Consider the following 27,755-nt stretch of genomic DNA (forward strand, 5'->3'; position numbering starts at 1 on the left):
GCAAGTCAGCAAGAGTGCAAGCGAAAACCAGAAAGAGGTGCGGGAGACATGACAGTGGGATTACGAGTGACGCCAGAAGTTTCGTAATGAAGGTGCAGGTGACAAGATCAGGGATGTAGGGGAGAGTTCCACTGCATTTACAAGTCTGTGACACAAGAAACTCCCCTTTTCACACCTGCCACGAGAACACGACTGACTTGGGAGGCAGAGATGCCTCACAGTCAGTCTTAGAGACAATCAAAACAGGACAAAATCTACAGTAGAGCAACCTGCAGTCAAAAATATTCCCTCTGGCCTCCCTCTCAACAACTGATTGAGCAAGAAGCTGTTAACACAGGTAACTTCTAATCAAGACGAACCTTTCACGCGGCACCTGGTAACACCTTCACCTGTAAGGTTTAATTTTTGAACAATCTGTTTGCATCCATGTCCGTTTGCAGACGGACACTGAAGAGCCTAGAGGCTACCTTGCTGAGCAGCCACAGCGGACGGGTGAAGCTACGCACAGACGGCAACGGTAAGTCAAGATAAGACAGCAAACAACAACTGCCGTCGGCAGCAGTTCAGCGGGCGAGGGCGCGGTGGCAGGCTGAAAGGGTCATACGCACGGAGCTGGGGAATAAAAAGGTGCGCTCTTCTCAGATGCTGGAAACCGTGAACGCTGAAAAACAGGAGACTGACTCCTCTACTTCTGTACTCGGAGGAATTTGGAGGGCCCTTATGTCCGTGGTGTTCAAAAGCAAACATATTCTGGCTCTCTTGTAAATACACCCTTCTCTGCTGATCAAAGTGGGAAGCCCTGGTGTCTGCCACCACAGCACGCGTTTCATCTGTCTGGCACAGGGACCATGTGGCCACTAACGCTTTGATCCTTAAAACTGGGACCACGTTTACTTCGGTGGTAAACCCTGCTCTTCTCCCCTTCTTGTCCATACCGCTCCACTGTTCTTTCTCACTGTATTTAGGCAGCACTTTCTCTTCGCTGCTCCCACGGGTTCCCGTAAAGCCCTCTGCTTCTTCCTGCCCCTTCCTTCCTTGCCACAGGGTTATTGCTCTGATTGCATTTTCTTAGGTATCAAACTGCAAGACAGTGAGCTGATGATGAAAACTTTGTGAACAGCTGACAGCGTTCAAACAAGGTAAAAGATGATGTTTCTCCTGTTCTTGTGCAAGAAATACTTCTGGTTTAGTAAAAGATTAACTGTACCGATACGTTCCCTTCAGCTCACTAATTCACTCCTTCCTGGGAGGAAGGAGCTGCTCGCTCAGTGACAGATTACAGAGCAGCACCTTCCAATTGCAGAACACATCCTGCCACACACAATTTTGTGATATATATCAGTTTTTCTTGGGTTTTTTTTTTACCTTATCCATTGAAGGAGAACTGAAAGCTGCTATTTGGAAGCTAATAATCACAATCCTAATTTGACCTACAGTATACCACTAGACTATGTTCTATTGTGATAGACAATTTAAGAAGCAAAAAGCGGGCAGAAAAAACCCCAGGCTGCTAAATTTAACGGAATTGGAGAAATCCATTAATACCAAAAGTTTTTCAGGGCTCAGCATCACCAGTTGCTGATACCTCAAGCCAGAATTCCAACCTTTTAAATTCACTATCGTCAGAAAACCTAACTCTTCTTCCACTCAAATGAAGTAAAAATGCACTGCAATTTCATATTATCAAGTTTCAGTTTAAGTAACTCACTCACAGAGTTCGATTCCGCTGAAAGTAAGAGTTTGATTTTGCATGATTTAACATCGTACTTTAAAAACCCAGTTTAAGTCACCAATTTTATGTTCTCATACTCCAAAGAACATCTCAATTTACTTTCTCTCATTTATTTATTCAGTTATTAGTATGCTATCAGTTGGCACTATCACTGAATGCCAAGCTCAGTTACACTTAATGCAGTATGATCCACTTTTCCACTGCACAGATGAAAACTCAAACTCCTACTTCTATGTAATTATCTTCTATGATACCATCCAGTTAAAAACAATCTGGTACCTAGCGTCTGCATTTTGTTAAATTCAGCGCTGTTCTGTGGCTGAGCAGTTCGTCAGTGCTGTGTTATCTAGCTCCAGAAGGGCTCATCATTGCAGCTCCACAGTAGGTCATCAATTTGCTGCCAACAAATTCTAGAACGGTTCACCGATTCAGTGGTATCTAACACCGGAACTGGCAGCAATTCATTGCCATTGAATGTCAGAGCGGTGTATTAATTCAGTGTCACATAATTCTAGAGAAGTGCATTCAAAGTCACCTATGTCCAAAGTGGTTCATCATTTCAATGTCATCAAAGTCCACAGTGGTGCATTAATTCGGTCTCATCTCCTTCCACCGTAGTTCATCAATTCAGTGCCCTGAAACTCTGAAGGAGTATTTAACCTGGTTAAAACTCATCAAGAAAGAAAAAGGTGCTGAGAAAATGGAAAGACGTACATCATACAAATGTAGGAATCAAACCTAGAGGTCAAGGAATCTCCATTACAAAGACATAAGTGATTTTGTTAGCCAGATACTTGTAAAGTATTTTAAAAATATACGTCTACCAAACTCTTCAGCTATCCATCCAGCACATGCTATATACGCCTCCATTTCCAAACACATACAGCAGGTGCATGTCTTCATTTAAATCGGACCAAATTCAAGCTCCAGTCACTATCAAGTATCTCTGAATAAAATAATTCCGCTATCACTTTTTTAAAACGGCTGCCCAGTCGGGAGAACTGCTCTAGTGCAGACTATGAGGTGGAAGAGGGATACAGAGGCCACTGCTTCCCTGACCGCTGAAGTCTGCCCAAAGACCTCTGCTGGGACCTGCTGACTCCCTCGGCTGTCACCCGTGTCGAAGAAAGATTTGAAAAAAGCTGTACACTGCACAGAAGCCTTATGTCCTCACTGCGTATGGCCTGGCCGCATTTTACAGATTATAACCTTAACAGGACCTCTCCCAGACACAAAGAAATGCAGTCAGCTGGCACTAGCTCTCTCTTTCTCTCCCTCTCCAGATACATCATTGACGGTGGCTGTAACAGCACGCAGAACCTTACATTGCTGTTAATACAATTCCATTTCCAACCACTGAAGAATCCCTGCGTTTGACACCACAAACACGCTCAATTCTTTCTTAAGGAAGAAGAAATATCCATCATAAAACATGCTCAGTTTCCAAAAATCTTCTGCTGATTACGTGGGTAGTGCTGCAAAGCCTGATGAATGTATTTTCACTACCACCCCCTGTACAATGTCTCAGGCTATAGTCTACCACCCCTTTTTAAGGCATGTTCCCAAATACTTAAGACCATTACGTCTAATATCTTTAAGAACTTCAAAAATCTGTAAAAAAATTTTCATAAAGTACCAATTTCAGTATCGCATGCAGGTTCTACAGTAGTATGTATATATACAGTAGTGTGTATATATACACACACACACAAAAGAAACAGACTTGTACCTTGTTTAAATTACTATCCTGAAAAATCTGAGTTTTGATCTCTAATCTACATAAAATACTCTTCAGCATATGCACCAAACTGGCAGGGAAATAAATCAGAGATGGGTTTTGTAATATTCATGGCTATTATTGTATCCCTCAGAACAATAAGTAGAAGAGCAATTATAGAAAAAGGACAGCAGAATCAGCCCAGTTAGTTAAGTGTGGCCCTTCCTTTGTAATCCTCAGACTATTAACTCTGTGGATCACAACCTGCATGGTGGGAAAGACTCTGTCTGTCATGGAACAACTTCATCACCTTTGACAATAACAGGATGGCACTTCGGCTCTCTGTCTGCCAACACGCCAGCCAAAGAGCCCAGAGTGACTAGCAAAAGCAAAAAAGCTGACACAGATCCCTCCTCCCTGCAGCGAGGGGAAAAAAGGGCTCACACTGTGCTCCGAGTCCTAATTTCCCAGTGCTCCCCGTGCCTGGACAGAGGCACAATGAATTAGCTCTTACTCAGGGCAGGTGGAAAGGTGACAGTCTAACATCAGTGACAGATGAATGAGCAGTGGGTGTTTCTTTACCCCTGGCTTGCCATGCAGACCTCCTTGGGAACAGAGATCAAAACAAAGTCCGTGGCGGCACAATCCCTACAGCACCATACTGCCAGTAATGCTTTAAAAGATGCAGCTGAGCTACAATTGCTCATTATATTACTGGGGGCTTCCAAAAATTGTAAGAAGGTTTTATTACGTACACACTTTGATAAGTGCCCAAATCTCACTGATGTTTAGGAACAGTCTGGTACTACCATTTTGTTTATGGTATCTCCCCCTGCTCATCTCCCTTGATTGACAAGAAACTAAATAATGGCTATCCGCATAAAACAGAAGTCTGAAGTAAATTTGAACACCATTTGTATTTCATGGTTTCAAACTACCAATGCGACGTCCCTTTTTGAACAAATTTTACGCACACATAGTAAGCAGCAGGTACCCAAAGCCCGGCCTCCAAGGGGTTCCTCAGCTCACACGAGGGCGAATGCGGTGAGACAGTACAGCAGCATCTCTCAGACAGACATTTATATGTGAAAGAGGCTGAAGTTGTTGGCTCAACGTGTTCATTCATCGGGCTGTTTTTGGTCAAGATGAGCCTGCTTTTTTACAGTGCTGAAGATTTGCTCTGTGATTAACACTGGTGGAATTGCAGAGGAGAAAAATGTTCCAGCCACCTGCGACAGATCTGGCCTACAGCTCATACTGCAACAACTGTGACTGCCCAACAAGTAACTCGAACGAATCTTACATTCAATTTGGAATGAAAAAAGGTAGTATTTTCATAGCCTTTAAAGAAATGTACAATTCCTCACTGCCCTTTTCTCAGTGCAACAGCCCTGGGCTTACTTCCATTGCATCCATGATGCTCCCTAGCCACAGCAGGGAAAAACAGACTCACAGAGACCAAAAGTACAGGGAAAAAAAATTGAGACAACAAACACAGTCTGTGTAAAAACGTGTGCTAAAACACTTTTTGGTACAAGATTTGTTTGTTTTGGCAAGGGCCCAGCTGTGGCTTAAACAGGAAGTTGTACAGGATGGGACAGGACACTAAGTGAGCCAGATGCTGGAAAGCCAGACTTCCCAGACCTTTTCCTTACAGGGAGGATGAGACAAACCGTGAAAGTGAAAAAGCACACCCTCACCATGAGACAGAGCCAAAGCAAATCCGTTTGTAAATGAACTCCTTCCCGCCTAGAGATGCTGCAAACAACCTTCTTGTCTTTGTCACAGCAGGTCCTTGCCTCCAGTGTGCTCTCAGTCAGGGCTGCAATGAACTCCTCGCAGACCCTCAGGCGTGCTGAAGGAGTCTTTTTCTCCCTGTCACCCTCGCTGTGTATCTGTTCCTCATTCCTCTCGGGAGCATCCCAACATTCACTGCGATGTCACCAGCCCAGCAGGAAGGAAGTCTGTACTTGGGCTGTGTAACGTGTTTTCAGAGAAGTAACTGTGACATTCCATCACAAAAAGCTCCAATTACAGTGGAAATATTCGATTCGTGCCATCAACACTCTGTTTATATATAAACACGACTTTTGTTGGTATCGGTGAGACCTACAAATGTGTAACATCGACATGATTTGTGAGGATTTAGCTCAAGACTGATGAGCTCCACGTATGCAAGGCAAGCATAGTGATCCACAAATGCACTCTCTGCTGCTCACATACCATCACCAGCATTGTATTTCTGGTCACAAAACGAGGTCGCTAGCTAGACTGCAGTTATCAATATCCTAAAAAAATAACAGTACATATGTATATTAAAGAGAGATTTAAACCTAAGGATTTTTAAACTTACTTTTGGAAGGGACACGCAGGTTGGATCGTACCACTTGTAAGGAGTCTGCTTGGACTCGAAGCTCGTAACTTTTCACGCTTTCATAATCCAGAGACTTTTTAACTGAGATCACGCCTGTTCTGTTGTTAATAGCAAACACATCTGAAATCCAGCAAAAACAGAAGTAACGACGATGCACAAACACTTTGTTTTAATGCTTAAATGCTTCTATTTTGGTGGATGACATTATTCTCTTACACTGCCTTCAGAAATTGGCTCCCATCCCTCCCTCAAGGCCTCTAAAATCCCATGTAACTCCTCCCTGAGGCTGCCTTCAGAGGAGCACAGCGGCTGAATTTGACCAGGTACTGGAATAACCAACTTGAGGACATGCTGGCAAGAGCTGACAAGACAAAGAGCCCACTCTCACAGAGGAGGATGGGATGGGCAACAATTCCCCAAACAATTCAGCATAATTTTGCTTAGAGATTTCAAGGTGAGTCATAGCGAGTATTCGATAAGGACACAAATGCAGGAACGACGTTTTGTTTAAATACAGGCTCTAATCTAATACTTGTGGCTATAGCATGGCAAAAACTATAAAGTCTTAAAACAGATTTCTAAGCAAGAAGTACAAGGTCATCAAAGCTGTATTTATATCCTCATTTCAGTATGCCATGGATTCACAGCATGTGGCACCAATGTGAATTTTAACACGAGTGCAAATGTCGTTGTGTTTTAATTTTGATTGTAATTCTGCTAACTAATCTGATCTTTCACTGATTTCTAAAGGCTTGACAATGGCGGTCCCTCCTGCTCGTACAGATCAGGTGGGGTTTCACCTCAGCAGCTTTATTTCTAATCACTCTTTCTTGAAGACTTCTGATGCACGCACTAGGCTCAGCATAACCACTAAGACCAAAATATTAGTACTTACCCTCTTCATTTCCTGAAACAATTGAATATACAATTGTCTGGTTCAAGGCGGCCGCCGTAACAACTGTGACCACAGTTCCTTTTGGTGCACTTTCACTCAGCGGCGGGGGTCTGCAGAATTGAACAGAAGTATTTCTGTTATCTTCCAATTGCCTGAAAGCACATTACTGAAACTCATTCCTCAGGTTAGTAGTTTCATCCATCTATTAGGCTGCCAAAGCGAGATGATCTGTTATTACAGAAAGACATATTAAAATGCAAAAACCCCTAATTAGTCTAACTGACAAGAGGTGACAATATAAAAAGACAACGGTTCTTTGGCATGAGAAATGGAAAAGCAGGGAATAATGAGTAGAAAATAACAGAAACACAAGAACCACCACAGACTGATAAACTGCAAGTAAAATTTAGAACATTATAGATCGTTTATAATACTCACCTCCGCTAAGAGCACTCAGTAATCTATCAGAAACGCAAGCAGGAAAACTGATTCATGGGTAAACCTCTATCATTTAAACAGTGAGCACTTCAAAGCCACCTCCACAGGAATTTCTACTCTTCAGAAAGATCCAAAAACTTTCCTGCCAACCCATTTTGGTACTAAAAGCCAAGATGCTTTTCAGGAAATCAACTGCAACCTGACTACACATACACATCTTTTAAGCATTCGGTAAATGCTTCTGAATCACAGAGCATCGATTCATGTAAAGAACAAAAAAAACATTACACCACTAACAAACTGGTATCTCATGTTCTTCATACCCTACAAGCGCTGAAAACCGAGCATCTTCTATTCAGCATAGGTTCCTCATGTATAAAGAATGAGCTTCCTCCTGAAATGCAACAAAGAATTATTTCACTCTTTAGAAAATGTGAGGAGTAACATTTCGAGATGCTGTTTCTCAAGGAAACAGTAACTACTTCAGAATGAACAAAGACTCTGTGCTAATGTATTTAAAACCGCAATCTAAACAATTTCAACAAGGAGAAGTGAGACTCTTGAGCTACTCAAACCAAATGTTCAGATTTTCATCACAGCAAGTAAAGGGTGAATTAATGCTTAAAACTATTCGTGCTAGTGAACAAATAAATTTGAAAGGAAATGTCTGCACTCATCCCTAAATGCAGCTGCATCTTTATTAAAGACTATTCAGATATTTACTATTTAAAAAAATTACGCTCATTCGGTATATAATAAACTGAAAGACAGATAAGGATATGTTGAGACAGGCTCCTAAACCAGGAGTAGACTTTAAGGAGTATTTCAGTTGCGCACTGGTCTTCAAAATTCTAGACAGAATCTACACCTGCCTTTGTTTCAGAGAATATTTTATGACTTTCCTCTTTCATCCTCTAGGTATTTTTCAGATATTCTACCCTACACCATGTTTTCCCATTCCAAGTGCAGAAAGCTAGAACCCCGGGTTGCAATCCTAACTATTGAACCCAAACCGTTGCCCACAAGCACCAAGAGATCAACAATCTCCCTTTGATCTGTGTCTTACAAACATTTTCTTTGGAACTTTTGAAAAAGTTCTAGATAATGACACTGAATATACAGAACGAAGTTTAAAAATTTCAGCGGGTAAATTATTAATTATTGTTTAAAAACAAACAAACAAAAGAGACCTGGGTAGTTTGGGTGACGATGCCTGTTACACGACCTCTCGCCCTGGAGATGGTGTACTTGTCTTCCTGCTTTGCGGCTTTCTGCAGCAACCGCCTTCTGCCTAGATGAACGTCGCTCAGAAGTTCACCTACACTTCTGCCTCTTCCCTCAAGTTGCTATTCAGGCTGCCTTCACCCGGACCCTAGATTCTCTGACTACTCCCTTCCTTTGCCCTAGGGGTTATACTTCTCATGCTCTTCCCGAGTTCTTGTGCTCGGCTTAATCCAATTCATGGCACTGTGGTGCTGGCTTGACTGCTCAAGCTCCAGGTTACACCACCTGTAAAAAAGATGCCAAAGGCAAACCGTATCCATGGCCCATCGGGCAAAGATGCACTCTTCCTTCCCTTCTTGTAACATCGTCCGTTGCTTTATTTACTTGTTTTGCAATTTAAATAATATTTTATTTAATATTTCAAAAAACATTTATAAAATAAAATTTTACTTTAAAATTTTACTTGGTTCCTGTGGCAGGCCCAGTCTGCCTGAAACTAAAACACTGTATCTCACTTAGCATGGCGAGGTATCAGTTCTTCTGAGCATCCTTAGCCCTTCCCACTGTTCAAATAATGGGGCGAAAATGTTGTTCCAGGCTGAGCCACACTGGATCATGCAATAGTGACTGCACTGAAATGCTGACCTCCCGATTTTTTTGCAGAAAAAGATGATGGTAAGCTCACTTTTACTCAAACACACATGCACAGAGCAGATCACTCTGGCTCCCACCCTTCTGCCTCAAGCGTGCTATCAGCAGTAGAAATAAAATTCATTATTGCGACCCGATTTATTAAGCTGCAAAACTAGCGCTATAAAATGCTTATTAATGTGCATTTTACAAATGCCAAGGTTAATGCTGGAGATGGGGAAAAAAGTCTGTCAAATCTGCAAGCATTTCAAGCGGTAGCTCTTTTGATGAGGTCAGAGATGCAGGCCAGCAAGGAAAATAAAGATCCTTTTTACGTTGCATTATGTACGGCTTTGTTTTCCTTTTCTCCTGAAGGCACGTAATTTGAACGAAAAACCTCATGCCTGTGTATACGCAAAACGCACATGTCACCTGAAGCACACTTTCAGTATAGTCTTTTAATGGAAATGGCCTTGTAACGTCCCCTCTGACACCGCTGAATTCAACGAATTGATAAATCAGTATCAATTAGCAAGCGGCTTTTGTGTTTGCTAGGAGGGGCCGCAGAGGGAGCGGGCAGGCAACGCCACAGTAATTGTATTGATTTCATTTCCCTGATGTAACTAAGGTGATCAGGTTCAGCGTGAGCAATGCATCAGCTGAATTAAAACATACAGCTGGTCTCTTAAGATCACTTTGCTGAGTTGTAGAGAAGTGAGCGGGCAAAAGACAAAGGTATTCAGCTGACAATACACTGTTCTTTACCCTGTGCTACAAGCTCTAATAAGCTTTCTTTAGGGATAAGTTCATTATTTTCCAATTTTGGGATGATTAAGATGTACAACAGTGGGCTTTTTGGGGTAAGTGGTAGACATACTATTTGAGGCCATTTTAGGGGACAGGCAAGGGCATTTTTATGCAATAGTTTCGCATTACTGGATGATAAAGGCCGGTTACTTCTGTGAGACGACGTGACACAAGCGAAGCAGTCCCAGCCACCCAGAGGAGGCTTAGCAAACGACAGCATGGCGCCAGGGAAGGGTACTGCCAGGACTTCAACCCACGATTGGGATCAGAGCGTCTGAAGGCATTTTTGTCTGATAACGTTTGCGACACCTTACCGAGCCTCCGAGGGCAGCTGCCAGTACAGTCACTACCCTGCCAGCCACAGGCTCCGACCGCACCCGCGGGACGTTTCTGCCACCGTCACCTGCGTGGGACTGGCACGCCACTGCCTTCCAGTCCAGCGCTGACTTATCTGAAATACTTTAAATGAAATGCTTACTTTCGGAGCTTCTGAAGAAAATACCTTGTCAAATACGTGATTCCTACTATTCTCCCCCAATACTGGCATGCATGGGTACGCACATATGTACCGCCACCGAATGTGAGAAGGCCCTCTGCATTAACGTGATGATCCACTTGCACCCCATAAATATTAGGGTGAAATGGAATAAAGAGCCATTAACATGTGCTTTAGCCACCTCAGCTGCAACTCAGGCTACCCATAATCTTAATCTTTCCCCCCGAACGCTGTCCTTTGCACAAGCACCTTTTTGACCACGGCAAAATAAATGTATTTCTATACCAATGTTTTGTTCATTCACACGGTATCTTTCTGTAACCGTCACAGCGATGTGCAATTGAAGTTGGTCGGTCTTCACTTCAACGCTTTTACAGAAGTCATAAATGGTATCTTGTTAGGTAGGATTCAGGATGGGATGGATACCAGGAGGGACCCCATCACCGCGGCACAACAGAAACCCGGGAGGATCCCCAGGCTCTGCGTGACACCGCCCAACCTGCCCAAACCTTTCCTGAAAAGCCGTGGTGGGAAAAGAGGGCACGAAGGCAGCAAAGCGTAAAAAAGGAGAAGCCTCCATCGCTTTGTGCCATGCTGAGATAAGATTGGGATCTGATGGCCTCGGATTTGGGAAGAACAAAGTAATTTAAAATTGACAAAATAGACGTTCAGTAATGAGCCTTCTGTCCTGCTCTTCTGATTTAGGTATACCTGAACAAGTTTAAGAGTTGCCTGTATTTCTTTGAGGCCTCTATTGCATTGCTTACTGCGTCAGCATGAATCTGTGCCAAAAACTGCATTTGCCCCTCACAAAAAAAAAGCAAACCCAAACTAGAAGAACAACAGGATTAATATAAAGTCATTATTTATATACAAAACCACTGAAAAAGGATACAAATTGTAAAAGAATAGCAGCTTTTAGTTAGCCATATCTCAATTCCCCGTATCTTGATCAGAGGGGGAAATATATGCCAAATACATTGCAGGGCATAACTATCTTTAATGTCCAAGGTAAAATTTTAACTTTTCCCCTCTTCTTTTCTGCTTCTTTTTTCCCTTTGCTAAACACACTGGACTCTCATCCGCTTTTCAAATTGCCTGATATCCAATATGCTTTAAATTCATCACGAAACTTTTCTATCTCCAAAAGCATGAACAGGAGATTTAATCAAAAATTAAATTTAAAACCAGCAAACCCAATAATAAATTGGAAAATTGGTTTAGTACTGAAGTTTAATAATGTGATGTGTATGTACTTCATATTAGACACTTCAGTTGACTTTATTTTGTGGGTTATATTTTAGTTCATAAGCATACCTCTGAACTTAAATAGTTCTTTCTTTTTGTTTAATTACATTGCTAAGATTCTTGGCTCAACTTGATTAACATGCCATTTGGACCTCTCCTGGTAAAATCGTCTCCCTGCCTTCCCTCACATTACAGCTTTATAAAGTGTTTTGGCCTTAGCTACATTTAACTCTCGGGAGCATTTTTCCTGAAGTTATTACACCCTCTTCTACCTGAAACATGTTTCTGAGCAGCGCACCCATTCCTGCACAGACTCTTTTCATCCAGCTCCTGGGGGGAAGTAAGTCCATTTGGCTTTTTGTCTGTCTGATGCTTTGCATTAAAGAGAAGCTATGTCAGCCATTAAAAACAACTGAATTTATGTATTTTTCTAGAGAAAAGTCAAGTGTAGACAGAGCACTAGTGTGTAAAACGAGGTGAGCTAACAGTGAAGTTATATGGTAACTAAAATGGCTAATAAAAGCTCTACAAAGAGAAACACTTAAACTGATCTGGCTATTCAGCTGAGTTTTAAAAATTGTGGAAGAAATATACACGTTTCTAACTGGTGTAGTGAAACAAAAAGTAAAGAAACAAGAAAGCAAGAAGTAAACATCATGACAGCAGCTCTTTTAAGCCTTTCACCAACCCATTGAGACTCTCTTGGCTTCCTGTCCTTGCTTAGAAAAAGAAGGACCTAGCCACATTTTAGAACAAGAATTGATCCATTCCTCAAATTTTCACTTTCCAGTATGTGCACCTGTAACAATGTGAACAATTTCCCAGAGACAGTGATTCTTTTTTTTTTTTTCTGGAAAAGAGTATTTGCTTCTTCATTAGATGTATTTTTCAAGCAGTTTATCTTCAAAATGTCCTGAAAAGGATCAAGTATTCCTTACTGTACTTAATATCCTCACTTTCTGTCTCAATTCTCAAATTGGTTCAGGACATTCTGACCTTTTCATCGTATTTATCTCTAATACAGATGACAGGGGAGTCTGGACATTGTTACAGTGAACCCCTGTCATAACCTATTATCTTTTAAACCAAATGTCTGATTTTGTTCCCGTGAACTATCTGTCATCAGGCATAATGCGTTTGTGTTATCCCACCAATCTTCCTAAATTAAAACTAAGGACATGAAGACATGAAAATTTCTGTCAGGACTACTATAGAAGCAAAAAAAGGGAAAAAAAAAAAAAAATCCCATCAAGCACAATGTAGGACACACTCACATATTTGAATTGGTCAGACAGATGGGTACCGATAGGATCAACTCTAAGACCAAGGATAACGCCGTGGCTTTGCGCTCTCATAGTATACCGCCAAAAGCCGATAGGGTTTAATACTAGAGGTGTGTATTATTTCTATTCCACATTCACATTCCCGGAGTGATTTAGTTCTACCTTTCATTAAACTGCAACACAGCGTTGAAAGCTCTGACCCTCATCCTCACCAAGCACAGCAAGGCAGATTCCCTGCACGGACCTGGGCCCTGTGCTTACCTCTTCTGGCATAACCAGGTAACATGCAGCCAGATTCATTTCACCATAACATTAAAAAAAAAACACCATAAAATTAGAGTTTCCTTTTCATTTGGTAAAAAAGTAGAAGATTTTAATAAAATGCAATGTAGCACTACTTAAACAAGGAAAACTGGAAAAAAAGGGTGATCCTTCTACACCGTGATCATCTGTTAACTCACTCGCTAATTTTTCAATGGCAAACCATGCTTCAGTATCTGCTGTAGAAATAATTTAAATTCATAACTTCTATAACCACAGTGTGCTTTCTTATTTTTTATTACAAAAAAATAAGTATCAAGAAAACACTGTCATGAAACATTGACTCCAAAGGCAAAATCACCCGTATTTTCCTCAAGCCAAGCTGCCACTGACATGTGCGGCAAATTAAACACGCACGCTGGACCCTATGCATCATTCCTCTAGTGACAGTTTGAGGAAAATTACTATCTCGCGCCCCCGAAATGCTGCGTCAAAGACGTTGCCAGTATTATTAAAGGTATGTCACTCTTTTTCATGTCTTTCATTCATTAAATGTAGATTCCATTATGGAAAGGGGGGCGAAGCAGCGGTAAGACCTGGGGAAAGAATGACTCTAAATCTACCATCATTAAACAAAATACTTTTGAGGGACAAAACTAAAAACTGTGTTACAAGAAGGGAGAAATGACCCTCTAACTGAGTGCTGAGCACTACTTAAAATGGCAGTGAGCTCTAATAGGAAGGAAAAACGAAAACATAAGTAAACAGAGGCTTAAAGAAATAGAGGTCATGAGCAGCCTGATGAAAAACCAACTTCTAAGGCAGCAGCTTATATCCTGCTACTTGGGCACACGGTGTCATTTAGAAAGCATCTTGATTCCTTGAATAATGTCATTTTACTTCCAGGAAACAAGCTATGACATCTCAAATTATTTCTCAAAGCAACATGTCAGAGACAAATAAGTACATCAGTAAGAAAAGAGCTTTGGAAACCTCACTGTTGCCTACAATCCAAGAAATGTTCCCTTCCCCTCCAAATCCCTGGCGTACCTGGTTTGGGTTTTTTCCCTTCCTGCTCTTGGTTTGAACAACGGGCATTCTCAGCTGCTGTCCTCATTTCTGAAGAGAACTTATCACTCCTGATTTTTTAAGACATGTATAGATTAACCTGTTTCCCTCCTGCAATAACTCTTCTCTCTTAATAGTTATATTTTTCTCTCATGCGTTGTGAAGGAGTATAACTGAATTAGTAGGATACTCATGATAAGAAAAGCACAGTTGCTTCTACGAGGCCTCAGATGTTCACAATATTGTGGATGATGTTCTGCGCCAAACAGCACTTTTTTGAAGGCGGCACCAAATTAGAGAGACTTCAAACATCAAATGCTACCCATACCCTCAACGCCTCTGTGCAGGATTCCTCATTCCCTATTTCACAGTGAGAATTAACTGACTGAACAGCAGTAAACCAGGGAACTGGGAAAAGCCTCTTGGAATAACACTTCCAACTGACTCCAGATATGCCTCCATAATTTTTTTTTGTGAAATCCTATGACACATAGCTATTTGCTAAGATGATATCTGCCTACAGTATTGATGGATTTAATTAAGTGGAAAACATTAGATTGTATCCTCTACTGAGCGAGAGGTCCACATGTCGCAAAATCTCACTTTTTAACCAGAACATATTTTCACAGTAGAGTGTCATTGCTAGTACAGAAATAAAATCCCACACTGCATTTATAACACATAATAATCCTCGAATTCGCAAACTTCACATATTTCCTCATAAACTGGAACCAAACTTCAGATTACCAGATGACTGGACACATCTTTTCAAACAGGTTGGGGACCTACAATGCAATACTAACAGAAGCTAAAAGTTTGCAGTATTTTCCTTTTTCTGCTATGAAATGGCTGAACACCTGTTTAATGTGCCCACAAGCAACAATTAGGAACCAAGGACGCTGCTTCTGGTTAACATTTCATTTCCTGCTACAGCAGCACATTGCTATTAGCAATGACCTTCTAGTTGCAGAGGATGTGGTATTTATTAATTAACAAAACAAGAAAAAGATCCCAAGTCCTGTTGAACTTTTACTTTTTTAAAAATGAGAACGTACTCATAAAGAGGGCAGGCTTGTTAAAAAAAAAACAAAAAACAAAAAACCTCTTTATATTCATCTGAGGTTCACTTCACATCTGGTCTTCATTGTTCCGTAGCGCTACTAATTATGTTCTGTTAATTAAGAAATGAAAGTGCTGCCATTACCTGTTTGGAAGAAATGGAAACTTCTGGATCAATTCCTTGCTCTGGAGTTCAATCAAGAGGTGGTCTGGGTGGAGCCGTCAGGACAAGAGAAATAATAACTTGGGAAAGGAGCACTCAAAACAGCCGACTTGATTTTCCCAGGCAAGTGATTTATTGCCAGAGACGAGGCTGTTTGTTTCGCCAGCACTAAGCCGAATGAGATCTAAGTCAGCATTGAAAACCTTAATAAACCGTGCAGCCACAGCCTGTTTTGGGCAGTGATGCAGAGCGTCTCACGTGCCGTGTTCCGGCATCCCTTCCTTCACCACCTTGCTGTGCCCAGCACCCCCAGGCCCTCGCAGCGGGTGGAAGTGGCAGCTCCGCACGCTGCTGACGACCGCCCCACGCGTCAGGTTCGGCGCTTGTGCCCCCCTCTGCCGACAAGTGCTTTGGACAACCAGCAAAATCCGACCGACTGCCAACCACCCCGAAGGGAGAAGCAGCAGTGTCCCTCCCTGGCAGCAAAAGGTCAAGTGGGCTCAGAGGTGGACTAGCCATCTGCAATTAAATATCTGCATGTTATAGGACTTTGATTCTTTTTGATTTTTGCCTCTCCACACTTCGCGTTTTTGTGGAACGTGCACATGCTCCGTTCGGAAAACACTTTATTTAGCAGGCACTGGCGCTGTCGGCTCTCTCAAAGTCATATCTAATACCATGACAAGGACAGACAAGGATCCAAGCAGAAAAGGATCCACACTGTGCATGCAGTTAAACTCTGCGGCTTCAGAACGAAGATCCAGGCCAGCAGCGCAGGAGTACCTGCAGTACCAGCTCGAGTGTGGGGAAGGCAGTTAGGCTGGCACCCAAGGACGTGCTGGAGAGAGCTGTGGGAGTCGCAGTGTACTGGTGTTCTCAGAAGATGGCCTTGTGCAAGGAGGACTAGGCATGGATCATCTGGCCCTTATTAACTATGCTAACGGCCTGCAAGCCCCTGGGGTGGCATCTTCACAGGCTGCTGGACCAGATCATGCAGACCTGCAGGCTGACGCTGCTCTGCTTCTAACGGGGTGCGACTGCGTGGAAGAGGAACGTCCTAAAGCGCGCTGCACCCAGGCTGCTGCGACGCTTGGCCTGGACCGGCTAGTTCCCACCAGAAGAGTTGACCGGTTGCAGCAGATGTCTTTCCGATGTTCCTTAGCAGTTGTTATTAGGAAGGAACTATATTTTAGTACTCACTTGTCATAAAGCAACTGCTCCATGTTGTATCTTACGGTTCTCAGAGCTCTTAACTTCCCTTGGCTGTTTTATATGTATAGCGCAGCAGCGTTTAGACGTCTCTGGTTTAATTTACAATTCAAAACAAGAAAGTTGGGGAAAAAATAGACTAATTAATTTGCCCCAAATTATGGAATAAGTCAGGAGGAGAGCCAGTGAATAAAATGCAAATCTCTGACTCTCATCTCCTTGACCGCTGCCTCCTGTGGAAGCCGCTTTAACACATGGATAATAATCAATCAAAGCCTCGCTCAGTATGAACAGGGCTCCAAGCAGAGACCCTCCTGCGCTGGGGTACTTCTGACAGAGCAGAGAGCTGCCAGACCAACAGCTCAAGGCAGAGTTGCACTTTTTTCTCCCTATCTGCCTAATGCGGCTATGCCTTTTTGATCATGCCATCTGGTCCCCTCTCTATTTTTTGCATTTTTTTCTGATTTGTAATACATGCTGCAACTGCACAGGCAGCTTTATTCTGTAAAACTGTTCAACTGTGACCTTCTTCTAAATACATAGAAACAAAGTTTGTAAAACAGCTAGAAAAAAATGCTGGAATCATCTAGATTATGATAATTATGCAAGCAAAGATCAATACAAATCCACTCTAAAGCCACTAATTCTCAATCCTTCAGAAATTCTAGTATCCACATCCAACACTCTATCGTTCTGAAAGCAGCACCATTACCCCGTGCTGACATTTACCTTAAAGATACACTATGTCAACTGAAACATAAGGTTATATGAAACCTGCCAGTTTCAGCTTGCATCACTGTCAAGAAACCAAACACGAAGTGCAAGCTGGCAGAGTGTGACAACCCCTGAAAACCTCAGGAATCAAAACTAGTCCTGCTCCAAAATGTTTGAGAGAGTCAGAGCTGAATCAGAAAGTTACGGCGTTGTTTTCATTTAGTTTCTGACATTGGAGAAAATTAGTAACTGCTTCTGCTGCCCCAAAAAGATTTTAAGAAGTTTTTTACAATGGTGGGCATCGAAGAATTTACCAAGAATGGAGTAGTGCTATTTCTTCGGAAAGAAAAACTAGGCTATTCAGCTTATCCTGAGGAGTTCGCAAGGAGGAGAGGGTAACGCGGGTTATTCAGTTGTCATATAAGGGTATTAGGGGATACGAGCCGCGTCGGACTTTAAGCTTTCTTCATTGTAGTGAAATAAAGTTGCCATCTCCTGGGATAAAACTGGAGCCCGAGGTGGCCTCATGAAGAGTGAGCTCAGCTCATTTTTCAGAAGGCAATGCAAACTCTGCCTGTGCTCCTAAAGCTTAAAGATTCTTCTCACAATCCTGCAAACAAAGACGCTGTGTTGGTTAACGTGAGAACTGCAAAAATACCTCTTCTACATCGCAGAGGTAGACCACACCGTGCTCTGAGTGCTCCGGAGGCTGGACTTGCACTGGATTTGGTCTGAGCAGTCTAGCACTATGGCTGCATTGGAGCCTCTCCCATGCCAACGGGCATCCCAGACCATGTCACACGGCTAAGGCATCACATTTGTCACCAGATAAGATTCAAGGGCAAGCTCCTTAAAGGTGAAGGTTATTTGGAATAAAGTTCACAGAATCATTAAGGTTGGAAAAGACCTCTAAGATCATCAAGTCCAACCAATCAACCCAACACCACCATGCCTACTAAACATGCCCAGTGCCACATCCACACCTTTTTTGAACACCTCCAGGGATAGTGACTCCACCACCTCCCTGGGCAGCCTGTGCCAATGCTTGACCACTCTCTTAATAATTTTTCCTAATATCTAGCCTAAACCTCCCCTGGCACAACTGGAGGTCATTTCCTCTTGTTCTGCCTCTTGTTATTTGGGAGAAGAGGCCAACACCCTCGTCGCCACAACCCCCTTTCAGGTAGCTGTAGAGAGCGATAAGGTCTCCCCTCAGCCTCCTCTTCTCCAGACTGAACACCCCCAGTTCCCTCAGCCGCTCCTCATCAGACTTGTGCTCCAGACCCCTCACCAGCTTCGTTGCCCTTCTCTGGACACGCTCCAGCACCTCAACGTCCTTCTTGCAGTGAGGGGCCCAACACTGAACACAGGATTCGAGGTGCGGCCTCACCAGTGCCCAGTACAGGGGCACGATCCCTGCCCTGCTCCTGCTGGCCACACTAGTGCTGATACAGGCCAGGACGCTGTTGGCCTTCTTGGCCACCTGGGCACACTGCTGGCTCATGTTCAGCCGGCTGTCAACCAGCACCCCCAGGTCCCTTTCTGCCGGGCAGCTCTCCAGCCACTCCTCCCCAAGCCTGTAGCGTTGCGTGGGGTTGTTGTGACCCAAGTGCAGGACCCTGCACTTGGCCTTATTAAACCTCATACAGTTGGCCTCAGCCCATCGATCCAGCCTGTCCAGATCCCTCTGCAGAGCCCTCCTAGCCCAAGTTATAACAGAAAAGGGAAACAAAGTGCATTACTAAGTACGCCCCGAGCAGTGAAGATTCTCTTTAGCAGCTCCAGCCCCCTGTCTGGCTCCTGAGGCTAGGTAAATTAGCTTCTGTAATTTACCCAAAATGTGGAGTATCTTGCAAAGGTCTCATCCTATCGTTTTTTCACATCCTCCTGTTAAACAGAGCTACACTTTTTTTTCCCCCCTCATAGCTACGCATATAGGACCTGTTAACTGTTTTCTTGAAAATAGTAACACAGAAGGTTAAGTGTATTACAGAAAGGCTTTCAATACTATTCAGAAATTGGATGCACTGACATGATATATGAAATTACAGTTACAAATGGAAACATTTTTATTTAAAGGACTACCTTTTGGTACATTACCTAAATTACACTTCATACATTTGCAAATATGTAATAAAATATCAGGAGTAGCAAGAATAATCTCTCTCAAGAAAAATCCTTCAGCAAAGGATTAGCATTAAATGCAAAGTTTATAATTTTGCACTGTTCCCTCAGATTTCATATTTGTCTCAAGATTAAATACAAAATTATTAAAGGGTTGGCAGTATTTTGCTATTTTTCATTTATTTATGGTATTGCTTCAAAATGCTAATAGTCTAATCATGAGGAAAAATAGAATGCCCACAATGAATTTTTGTCTAAACTCCTTAAAATAGCTGAGCAAGCAACCGCCTCATTAGGGTCTACTCAAGCCAATAATATTACATTCAATTTCTGTTCTCACATTTCCTCCAGCACTTTCTTTTGAAAATATATATACAAAACCCACTATCTTCTGATACTGATTATGTCACTCCATTGGAATCAAGAGCACATATTGCAGCAAGGCTCTAACTTCTTGATATGGGGAGGTTGGCTGCATTGATCCTATCGCTTCCTATTATTATACAGATGTCAAAATGTTTATGAAGACGTTCTCTGTAACAAAATTTAAACTCGTCAGGCTGTGCACCACCTTTTTTTAAATTTAAGAAAATGGGGTTGATTTTGTTAAATTGTCAGAGGGAAAACTTTATCAAATCGTGATTCTGTAGTAATAATAACTACCATCTGGACTTCCCATATCAAAGAGGTCAAGTCTGAATTCTCTCGTGTCTGACATGAATGGTGTACAGGATCCAAACATACTCAAACAGACTGAAGGAAACTTAACCTAGAGCCCTGGTGATCCCAGCTACAATTTCAATGCACGAGATTTTTTGTTTATCCACACGACTGACATTTTCAACAGCTTCTGAGAGGATAATTTCAAACAAACCTCTTCTCACTGTCACTGTTACCTACAGCCCAGATCTCTTCAGTTGGAGACAACCTGTTAAGACGGTAAAATTGCACCACTATCTGATACGGTTAGGGAATGGCTGGCTGCCAAGTAACTTCTGGCTAAGAGAAAGAAGCAACTCTAAAGTATTTTGCCACCCTCACTTTGTCAAATGGGAGTGCTGCAAAAAAGTCTTGCATGTAATTTCACATAGTTGTGCTTCTGGTGGACTTGAGCACTGACTGCTCTCTCCACAGAGCAGCATCCAATTCTATCTCCTAAGGAAGAGTTAACATCAGCAAATATGTTATCAGCTCTAAGTACTGAAGGCTTTTGGTGCTTTGGTCCGAGCCTTATTTTTGTGTCTTATTTCCTTCCATGAGCCAAAGTGAACAGGAGAAGGTACAACGTTTGAGGTATATGTAGGTGAAACACTTCCATGTTGACAACAGGGTATTTTCGTAGCCCACGTATCTCAGAGTAGCATTCAAACTAGAACTTCTTTTAACTTAAAAAACAACAGTTGTAATGTGAATTGAATAAATGCTTTACCTGTATTCATCCTGCGTAAAACGTGGAATTACCGAAGGCTGCAGTACAGCTATTTCTACGGTGGTGGTGTTGAACTTCACAGGATCCCCATCGTCATACGCAATGACCACTAGCTATGAGTAATAGAGAAAATCACTCTCAGTATAGGCAAGAATGTTTTTTATGTTGACTTGCAACAACACTTCTTGTATTTTCAGGGTCAATACTTCTTGTATTTTCAGGGTCTAATAAGTTGGACTAGATTTCTTTCGCTGCAAACCATACATTGTATAAGAACAAAACACAGAGGAAAATGGTGACAGCCATCCACAACTTGAACCATCTGCTAGAAAATTTACAGAAACACAGTAAACTGGAATTCAAATACAACAGTTTTCTACAAATACCTTTCCAAAACTTCATTGCCTACAGCTTCAAGTACATTTTTCAGGAGATTCCCTTCAAGTCTAATCACAGACTGTCCTTACTCAGAGTTCCAGAAACAATTTCAACTTCTTTAACAGTATATAGTTCAATTCTACATTTACACGGTGCAATAATTTTTATTGAAAAAAACCACCTGTAACTCCCAATAAAACAAACAGAAAAAGTGCCGGGTAAGAATTCTGCGTTGCTATCATTTATATTTAAAACTGAGGTCTGATATCAAAACAAAAAAAATTAACATTACCTCCCCTCCAAAAAAATCCTCTTAGAAAAGAGATCTTCTGTATGCTAAAACATGGACGAGACCCAAAGACCTTCTCCGAATGTGGCCTATTATAAATCTTTTGCTTACCTGATCTTTACTCATGTCTGTTTGTTTATTTAATCTGTGTTTGTCTGCCGGGACAAAAAAAATTCACCTGTTTTCAGCTTGCAAATGAAGGTAAGCTATCTGCTAGCAAAAGGATGACAGACCAGCCCACTGAAGATGGAGCAGTGGACTGTTTTCCAGTTTCCCCTCTCTCTAACTTTGTCCTTATTTCAAGAGCTTACTAGATGGAGCAGGTCAGCGCCTCATACTAGCAAACGGTTTTCAATTCCTTTCTGTGAGTCCGAGCTATTCTTAGAATATGTCAGCGAAGAGACAACTTAAAACAAAAGGAAGCATTTTTCCAGCCAATACATTAAGGAAACTCACCAGTGCAAGATTATCATAACTGCAAAAACTATGAGTATGTTAAAAATTGACTGGAAAAATTCACAGAAGGTGATAGGCAGATACGAGCCCAATGGTCTATATGCAAATACCAACTCAAAGTCCCCCATCACTGATTTCTGGAGTCTTTTCTGTGCTTCTTCCCTATATACCCATAATTTCTCAAAAGTAATACTCTGCTAAGTTTACCACTGGTCTGCCCGAATATAGAGCAGTTTTCATACAGAAATGTAGCTCCATGTCCACGTGCACATCACCTGCATGTTATGTCTCACAGCTTCAGAAAATAGGCACGCAAAATAATACCGAGGAGTAAAAATAAAAAGTGCAACAACAAAAAAAGCTGCACTTGATGTTAACCAAGATAATTCTCTTTTCCTTTCAGTTTTACTATGTTAGTTAAAAACTGAAAACAACTCAAATTACTGCTGTCCTAAGTTCCTAAAATAGTGACAGCATTTCAACACTACCCAAGCTCATGGTAGCGCTTGACAGGACTCTCAGAAGTGGAAAACAGTGAAGTGGATGGTTTTATTTCTTTAAAATGGAAAGTAGGTGAACAAACCTCTCTTTAATCCTCATTTCATAAATAAATAACTGAAAGGCAAAAAAGAAACAAAACACACCGTAATGACCACACAAAAAGTTGGTAGTTTCCAAGCAGTGAAATTATATGTAAGCCCCAAATATTCTGACACCTTTTTTTTCCCCCTTCTCTGTTTTGCTTACTGACACACTTTAATTTTCATTTTCAACTACCCCCTCAAATACCCATGGATTTAAGAAGGGAGATCTGTCCCAATGATTTTGATTAAAATCCTAACTTATTCCACGCTAACTATGCTCGAGACTCTTCAGGAACAATAGCAACACAATGGTAATAAGTGTCCTTAAAGCCAACGTTTTTACATTATAGCACTTGTGAACAGAAGTCCCAAATTATCCAGCCAGGTAGTAGCTTCCTCTACAAGGTATCTTGTCATTCTTACAAAGTTCTCATACAATTGCTATGCTGACAGCCCTGTCGAAAACAAAGAAATCAGCAAGGTAATTTTTAAAAACTGAGGTTTCCTTCAGCTGCCTCGCCGTTTCTTCTGCCCTTATAACAGTAGCAATCATCCACCCAAGATGTATCTGAAATCAAAAAGGCACAAAATACGTGCCAGGAAGAAATTAAGGAAGTAAAGAAACAAACAGAATAAAAATTTCACATCTTTCTACACAATATAAAGCGACACCGAGAAACAAGAGGGTAAAAGGAATTCCATCAAACGCAGGTAATATTTTTTACTGACAATATACAGCTATAGGACTTCATACCTTAAACACTGTACTTGGCTCTTCGTTTAGGTTTACTCGGGTTACTACACGTCCTGAGTTTTCATCCACGTCAAAAATGCTGGCGCTGTAAGGAAACTGGACAACATCTACTTTGTATCGGACTCGACTTGCTGGCGTGCCCTGTAAGGCAAAAACAAAGCAACTTGCATATCTTTGTATTTTTACACATCTCACGAAGTTAGTAAAGGATTAAAATGCCAGCATTGGTAAACAGACCATCACTAACAAAACTTGCAGTTTGCCTTCCTCAGTACTGGGTTTGTTACTGAGCACTCCCCTTGCCTCCCCCCAGAGTATCTTACAGTGATATCTGAGAGGTCCAGTAAGAAAAATGACCAGACGTTTGGCAAGATTTCATTAAAAAGAGCTAAAAATCCTCCCTACATAAATACAGACAGAAGCAGTTCTCTGGTTTATAACTACTGAAATTTTTAAATAACAGAAAGTGGACACGGCAAAGGTTGCTTAACATACCTTTCAACAACATTTTAATGTATTACAAAAACTCCTTTCAAGTTCAAGACGCTTCTAATACTCTAAACTGCCAACATTTATTCCGCTTGTCCTAAAAGTTACAGCGTCTCGTTGCTGAAGATAGGAAGATATATGTTATATTATTTTCTGAAAGATCAGGCTATAGTTCTGAACACAGAACAGTACGTGACATCCACCCACTTCTCCTTTAGAGAGAACAAAATGAAAACAGCACGGTGTTGCCTGGACCCAAAGCGGCTGTTTTGCATCCGAGTCAAACAGCAGTATCTGAAGGCTTTGCTTTTCATGAAAGCTGGGTGACAAAAGACTAGTACGTTTCAAAATCCTCATCCCCACGAAGTAAAACACAGAGATTACAGGGCCTGCAGCACTTCCAAACATATTCCACCACACGCTCGTCCTGTGGCTGAGCTCTAACAGGTCTGGCAGTTCTGGCACAACCCCCTAAAAGCTCACATCCACGCCTCCCCACTGAAGAGGCGAGCCCGCCCCGCGCTGCGGGGCCGAGACGGTCACACGCGCCGGCGTGAAGCGACCGGGCGCCTGTGGCCCTCCCCACCCGTAACAGCGGGCTGCTGCCTCGCAATGCCACTTACTACTTGACGTCAGAGCCGGCGCGAGGCACGGCGTCAGAAAACAAACGGAGAATACGTCTGTCGTGTCAGTGGGAACCGTTTTGCGAACGGATTTTAATTAGCCCTGTAATGAACCCTTCCACGGTTCAAACCCTGTTTCAATGACAAGGAACAAGCACGGACAGCCCATGCGTGTGTCACAAACTGTCTGCGGGCATATGCACCCAAGGATACCAAGTTAACAGGGAAATCAGAAGAGGCATTGCCAGAGGGTATAACAGATGAATTTTTCAGATCAGTAACTCAGCATTTTCTAATAGAAGGCCATTTACCCCATTGAACTGTTTTAACACTAACTGCCTAAATAAATAACATTTATATTGAAGAATTAAGTTTCTTGAAGGATCCGTTATATTTCAACGATGCCATTCCAGCAGTCACCCTGCAGGGACCTTCAGAGGACGTGGAGTAACACCCTGCCTGTAAGCACAGCCCGAGGCAGCTGCTCCCCCGTCAGAGAGATGGGAGGGCTCGCGCTGGCTTGTGAGGTCTACCCAGTCCCCAAAAGCAAAATGGGTGGCAATGCTTGCCCCTGGGATCTCCACAGTCCCACCGCTCCCGTGCAGCACCCCAGGCTCCGTGCCAACAGCCGCTTTGCCACGTGCGCCTGGAGGGGCAACTCCGGTAGCGGCGGGATGGTTCCCGGCGCCCACCTCGCTTCAAAGCGGCAGACGCTTCTGGCAGGGATCGCCCAGCCTCTGTCCGGATGAGACGAACTGCACCGTCAACTGGTTACAGAGGATGTCTGAGAGACGTTAAATTTTAACGGGTCACTTCCACTCTCAGAGTGCCCCTCCAACAGCATTGACAGTGACGCTTCGAAAACGAAGATTAAAAGGTGACGTAGCAGCAGGCGACTAAAGCAGTGGAGCCAGTATGAACGTAAGCTGTGTACTGAAGAACTGTGAGGAAAAGAGGGATCAAAGAAGGGGTTTAAAGCAAAGAAAGGTGTTTTTTTGCACGTTGATGTCCAAATAACTATTTTTTAGCAGACCAAAGTCTACGTTACCAGGATATGTAGACACTTGGGACATTCCACAGAATTCAAACTATTTGCTAAACATATTTAGGAGTAGATTCAGAGAAGCACTTAGAAACTCAGGTCCTATCATTGGTATGACTTCAATTTCTTAATGCCTCCGAGTCTAGACCTCAGATTCGGTTTTGACCTTTACATTGTACTTAGACAAAATATGAGCGCCCACTGTTTCATTAATAGCAAATTGGTAATTTTCATCTGTATTCAGTAATGTGGTAGAAAGCAGCTTTGCTGTTATTGAGAATATATTCAATGTACCGTGTCACCTACTAACTACACGGAAACAGGGAATTTACTTTTGTAAACAGCAATAGAAACAGCTGCAAAAGTGGTTGAGGCTCACTAAATCATATGAACATTTTATTGATACAACAAAAGTGCACTGAAACGCTCAGTCAAAATACACAGTGTAAGCTAAAAGCTTTACTGGAACGGATTTCACACAGGTATTTTGTATTGTGCTAATACATGCATGCTGCAAAGCCTTATAACATGGGATCAGATTTTGCCATGTTAACTTCTGATGAGTAGTAGGACTATTTAATGAATAAAGCATATGCCAATGTGAGAAAGCGACCCTTCAGCAAAGAATATTTATTTGAATTAAAAAATACGGGTGGCTTATAAGAATTTAATTGGTGGTATTAATTTTACAGCTGTTAAAAGAACAAGAATACTTAAGTCTAATGCTAACAGAATTAACAGAGGACAAGGCAGCCAAGGCCACCTCAGCCTTCCTCCCCATAAGACCTTGCACGTAAAGAGAAGTGAGACGGGGCTGGATGCAACCAAGACATTCACAGACTTTCTGGGGAGACTTACACAGCTGCTCCTCCGGATGATTTTAGCTGCAGCAGTGATGAGGCCATTGCCTCTCTGAGCCCGCCACGGAAATCCAGCCCAGGAAGGGTTTCTTAGCCAGTACACCGCTCCAGCGCCGCCGGCCAGCCAGCACCTTTACTAATTCAGAATTGGGTCTGCCAGGTGTGTTTTGGTGTTTAGTTAAGCAACGTATGAAAGACCATAGTCAAAAGTACTTTACGGGAGGATGTACACTGAAGAGTACAAATCCTTGAAAACATGAGAAATTTCAAAGATCATAGCATAACAGAGGTGATTATACAACTTTTCCCCTGGCATTTTCTGATTAAGTCATTTTTCTTCAACACTATAATTAAGAGGAAATTGCCTGCTGAAATCCATTCTGGTTTCAGAGTAATGGTCCTCACATTTGCTTGGAAGACTAAAAGCTATCATCATCATTAAACCTGCACACACTAGGTAATTTGTTATTAAATAAACAAAAATCTCATCAGGTTATTGTTCCTGATACGACTATCAAGTACACTTATCTTCTGTCATTTCTGAAAATAACAAAACAGGGACTTATTTTTTATTTACTATATTTTGGCACCAATGTAATCAGAAAAATCTCCAGAGAGATTTCCCAGGGAAATCTACTTAGAAGCAAGTTTTAATTTTCTCAGATATTAATCATCTTTCGCCTCTGTTCTAAATTAATTTAGATGCATTCCTATGTCTACAGCAAAACTCAAATACAGCAGATGATGTTCTCAAATAAGTCATGGAGCAAAAACCGTACTTGGCAGGAACCATGTTCATTCTCTCAAACCAAAGTTTTCCTGAGAGTTCAAGACTCTCATGAAACTTAGATCTAAAGCTCATCCGGCTTCAATTATTTCTTTTATTGCTGCATAATTCCTTAAGTTTCCTTTTGCTTTGGGGAAACAACATGCATTTGTGCCACAGCTGACAGGTAGGAAAACGTCCCCAACATTTGATTATCACGCTGCACACAGAGGCCCTGGGCGAAGAGGCCGTCGAGGGTGCACATGTGCACCGTCGAGATAACTCTCAACTAGGCACAGATAGGTTGCAGAGAAATTGTAATGCAATAAAGCCAGGAAAAATGGTGAGAAGTGTAAGACAACAATAACTTCCATGTGTTTTCATGTATATTTCTGAAAGCAATTCAAAAGGAGGCAAGGACTCATTACTCTCCCAATCCAAATGGGTAATAGAGGTGTAAAACCAGAATGATCTGGCCCAAGAAAGAGCGGAAAAAAATGCATTTCACTTCCATTTGCAGGCTACTTGTGAAGATCCCAGATACGCATCTGGTAAATGACCTGGATTTTACCCCTAAGTACAGAATAGTGGCATAACGAATACAGACTTATTTACCAAGACCTTTTGTACTCAATGCCACTTT

General features: G+C 42.1%; 1 protein-coding gene across 1 annotated transcript in view; it reads right to left on the minus strand.

The window, feature by feature from the left end:
• LOC104623775 (protocadherin-15-like) overlaps window positions 1-27,755 on the minus strand; it is a 127,145-nt gene that overhangs the window by 70,873 nt on the left and 28,517 nt on the right. Inside the window, exons 4-7 of the mRNA XM_010290960.1 lie at window positions 23,333-23,473; window positions 20,872-20,984; window positions 6,719-6,828; window positions 5,803-5,943 (exon numbers count right to left, since the gene is read on the minus strand). Of these exons, the coding sequence (XP_010289262.1) occupies window positions 5,803-5,943; window positions 6,719-6,828; window positions 20,872-20,984; window positions 23,333-23,473 (505 nt within the window). The remainder of the gene's footprint in view (window positions 1-5,802; window positions 5,944-6,718; window positions 6,829-20,871; window positions 20,985-23,332; window positions 23,474-27,755) is intronic.

Source organism: Phaethon lepturus, unplaced genomic scaffold (assembly GCF_000687285.1).
Source record: "Phaethon lepturus isolate BGI_N335 unplaced genomic scaffold, ASM68728v1 scaffold23307, whole genome shotgun sequence".
NCBI lineage: Eukaryota > Metazoa > Chordata > Aves > Phaethontiformes > Phaethontidae > Phaethon > Phaethon lepturus.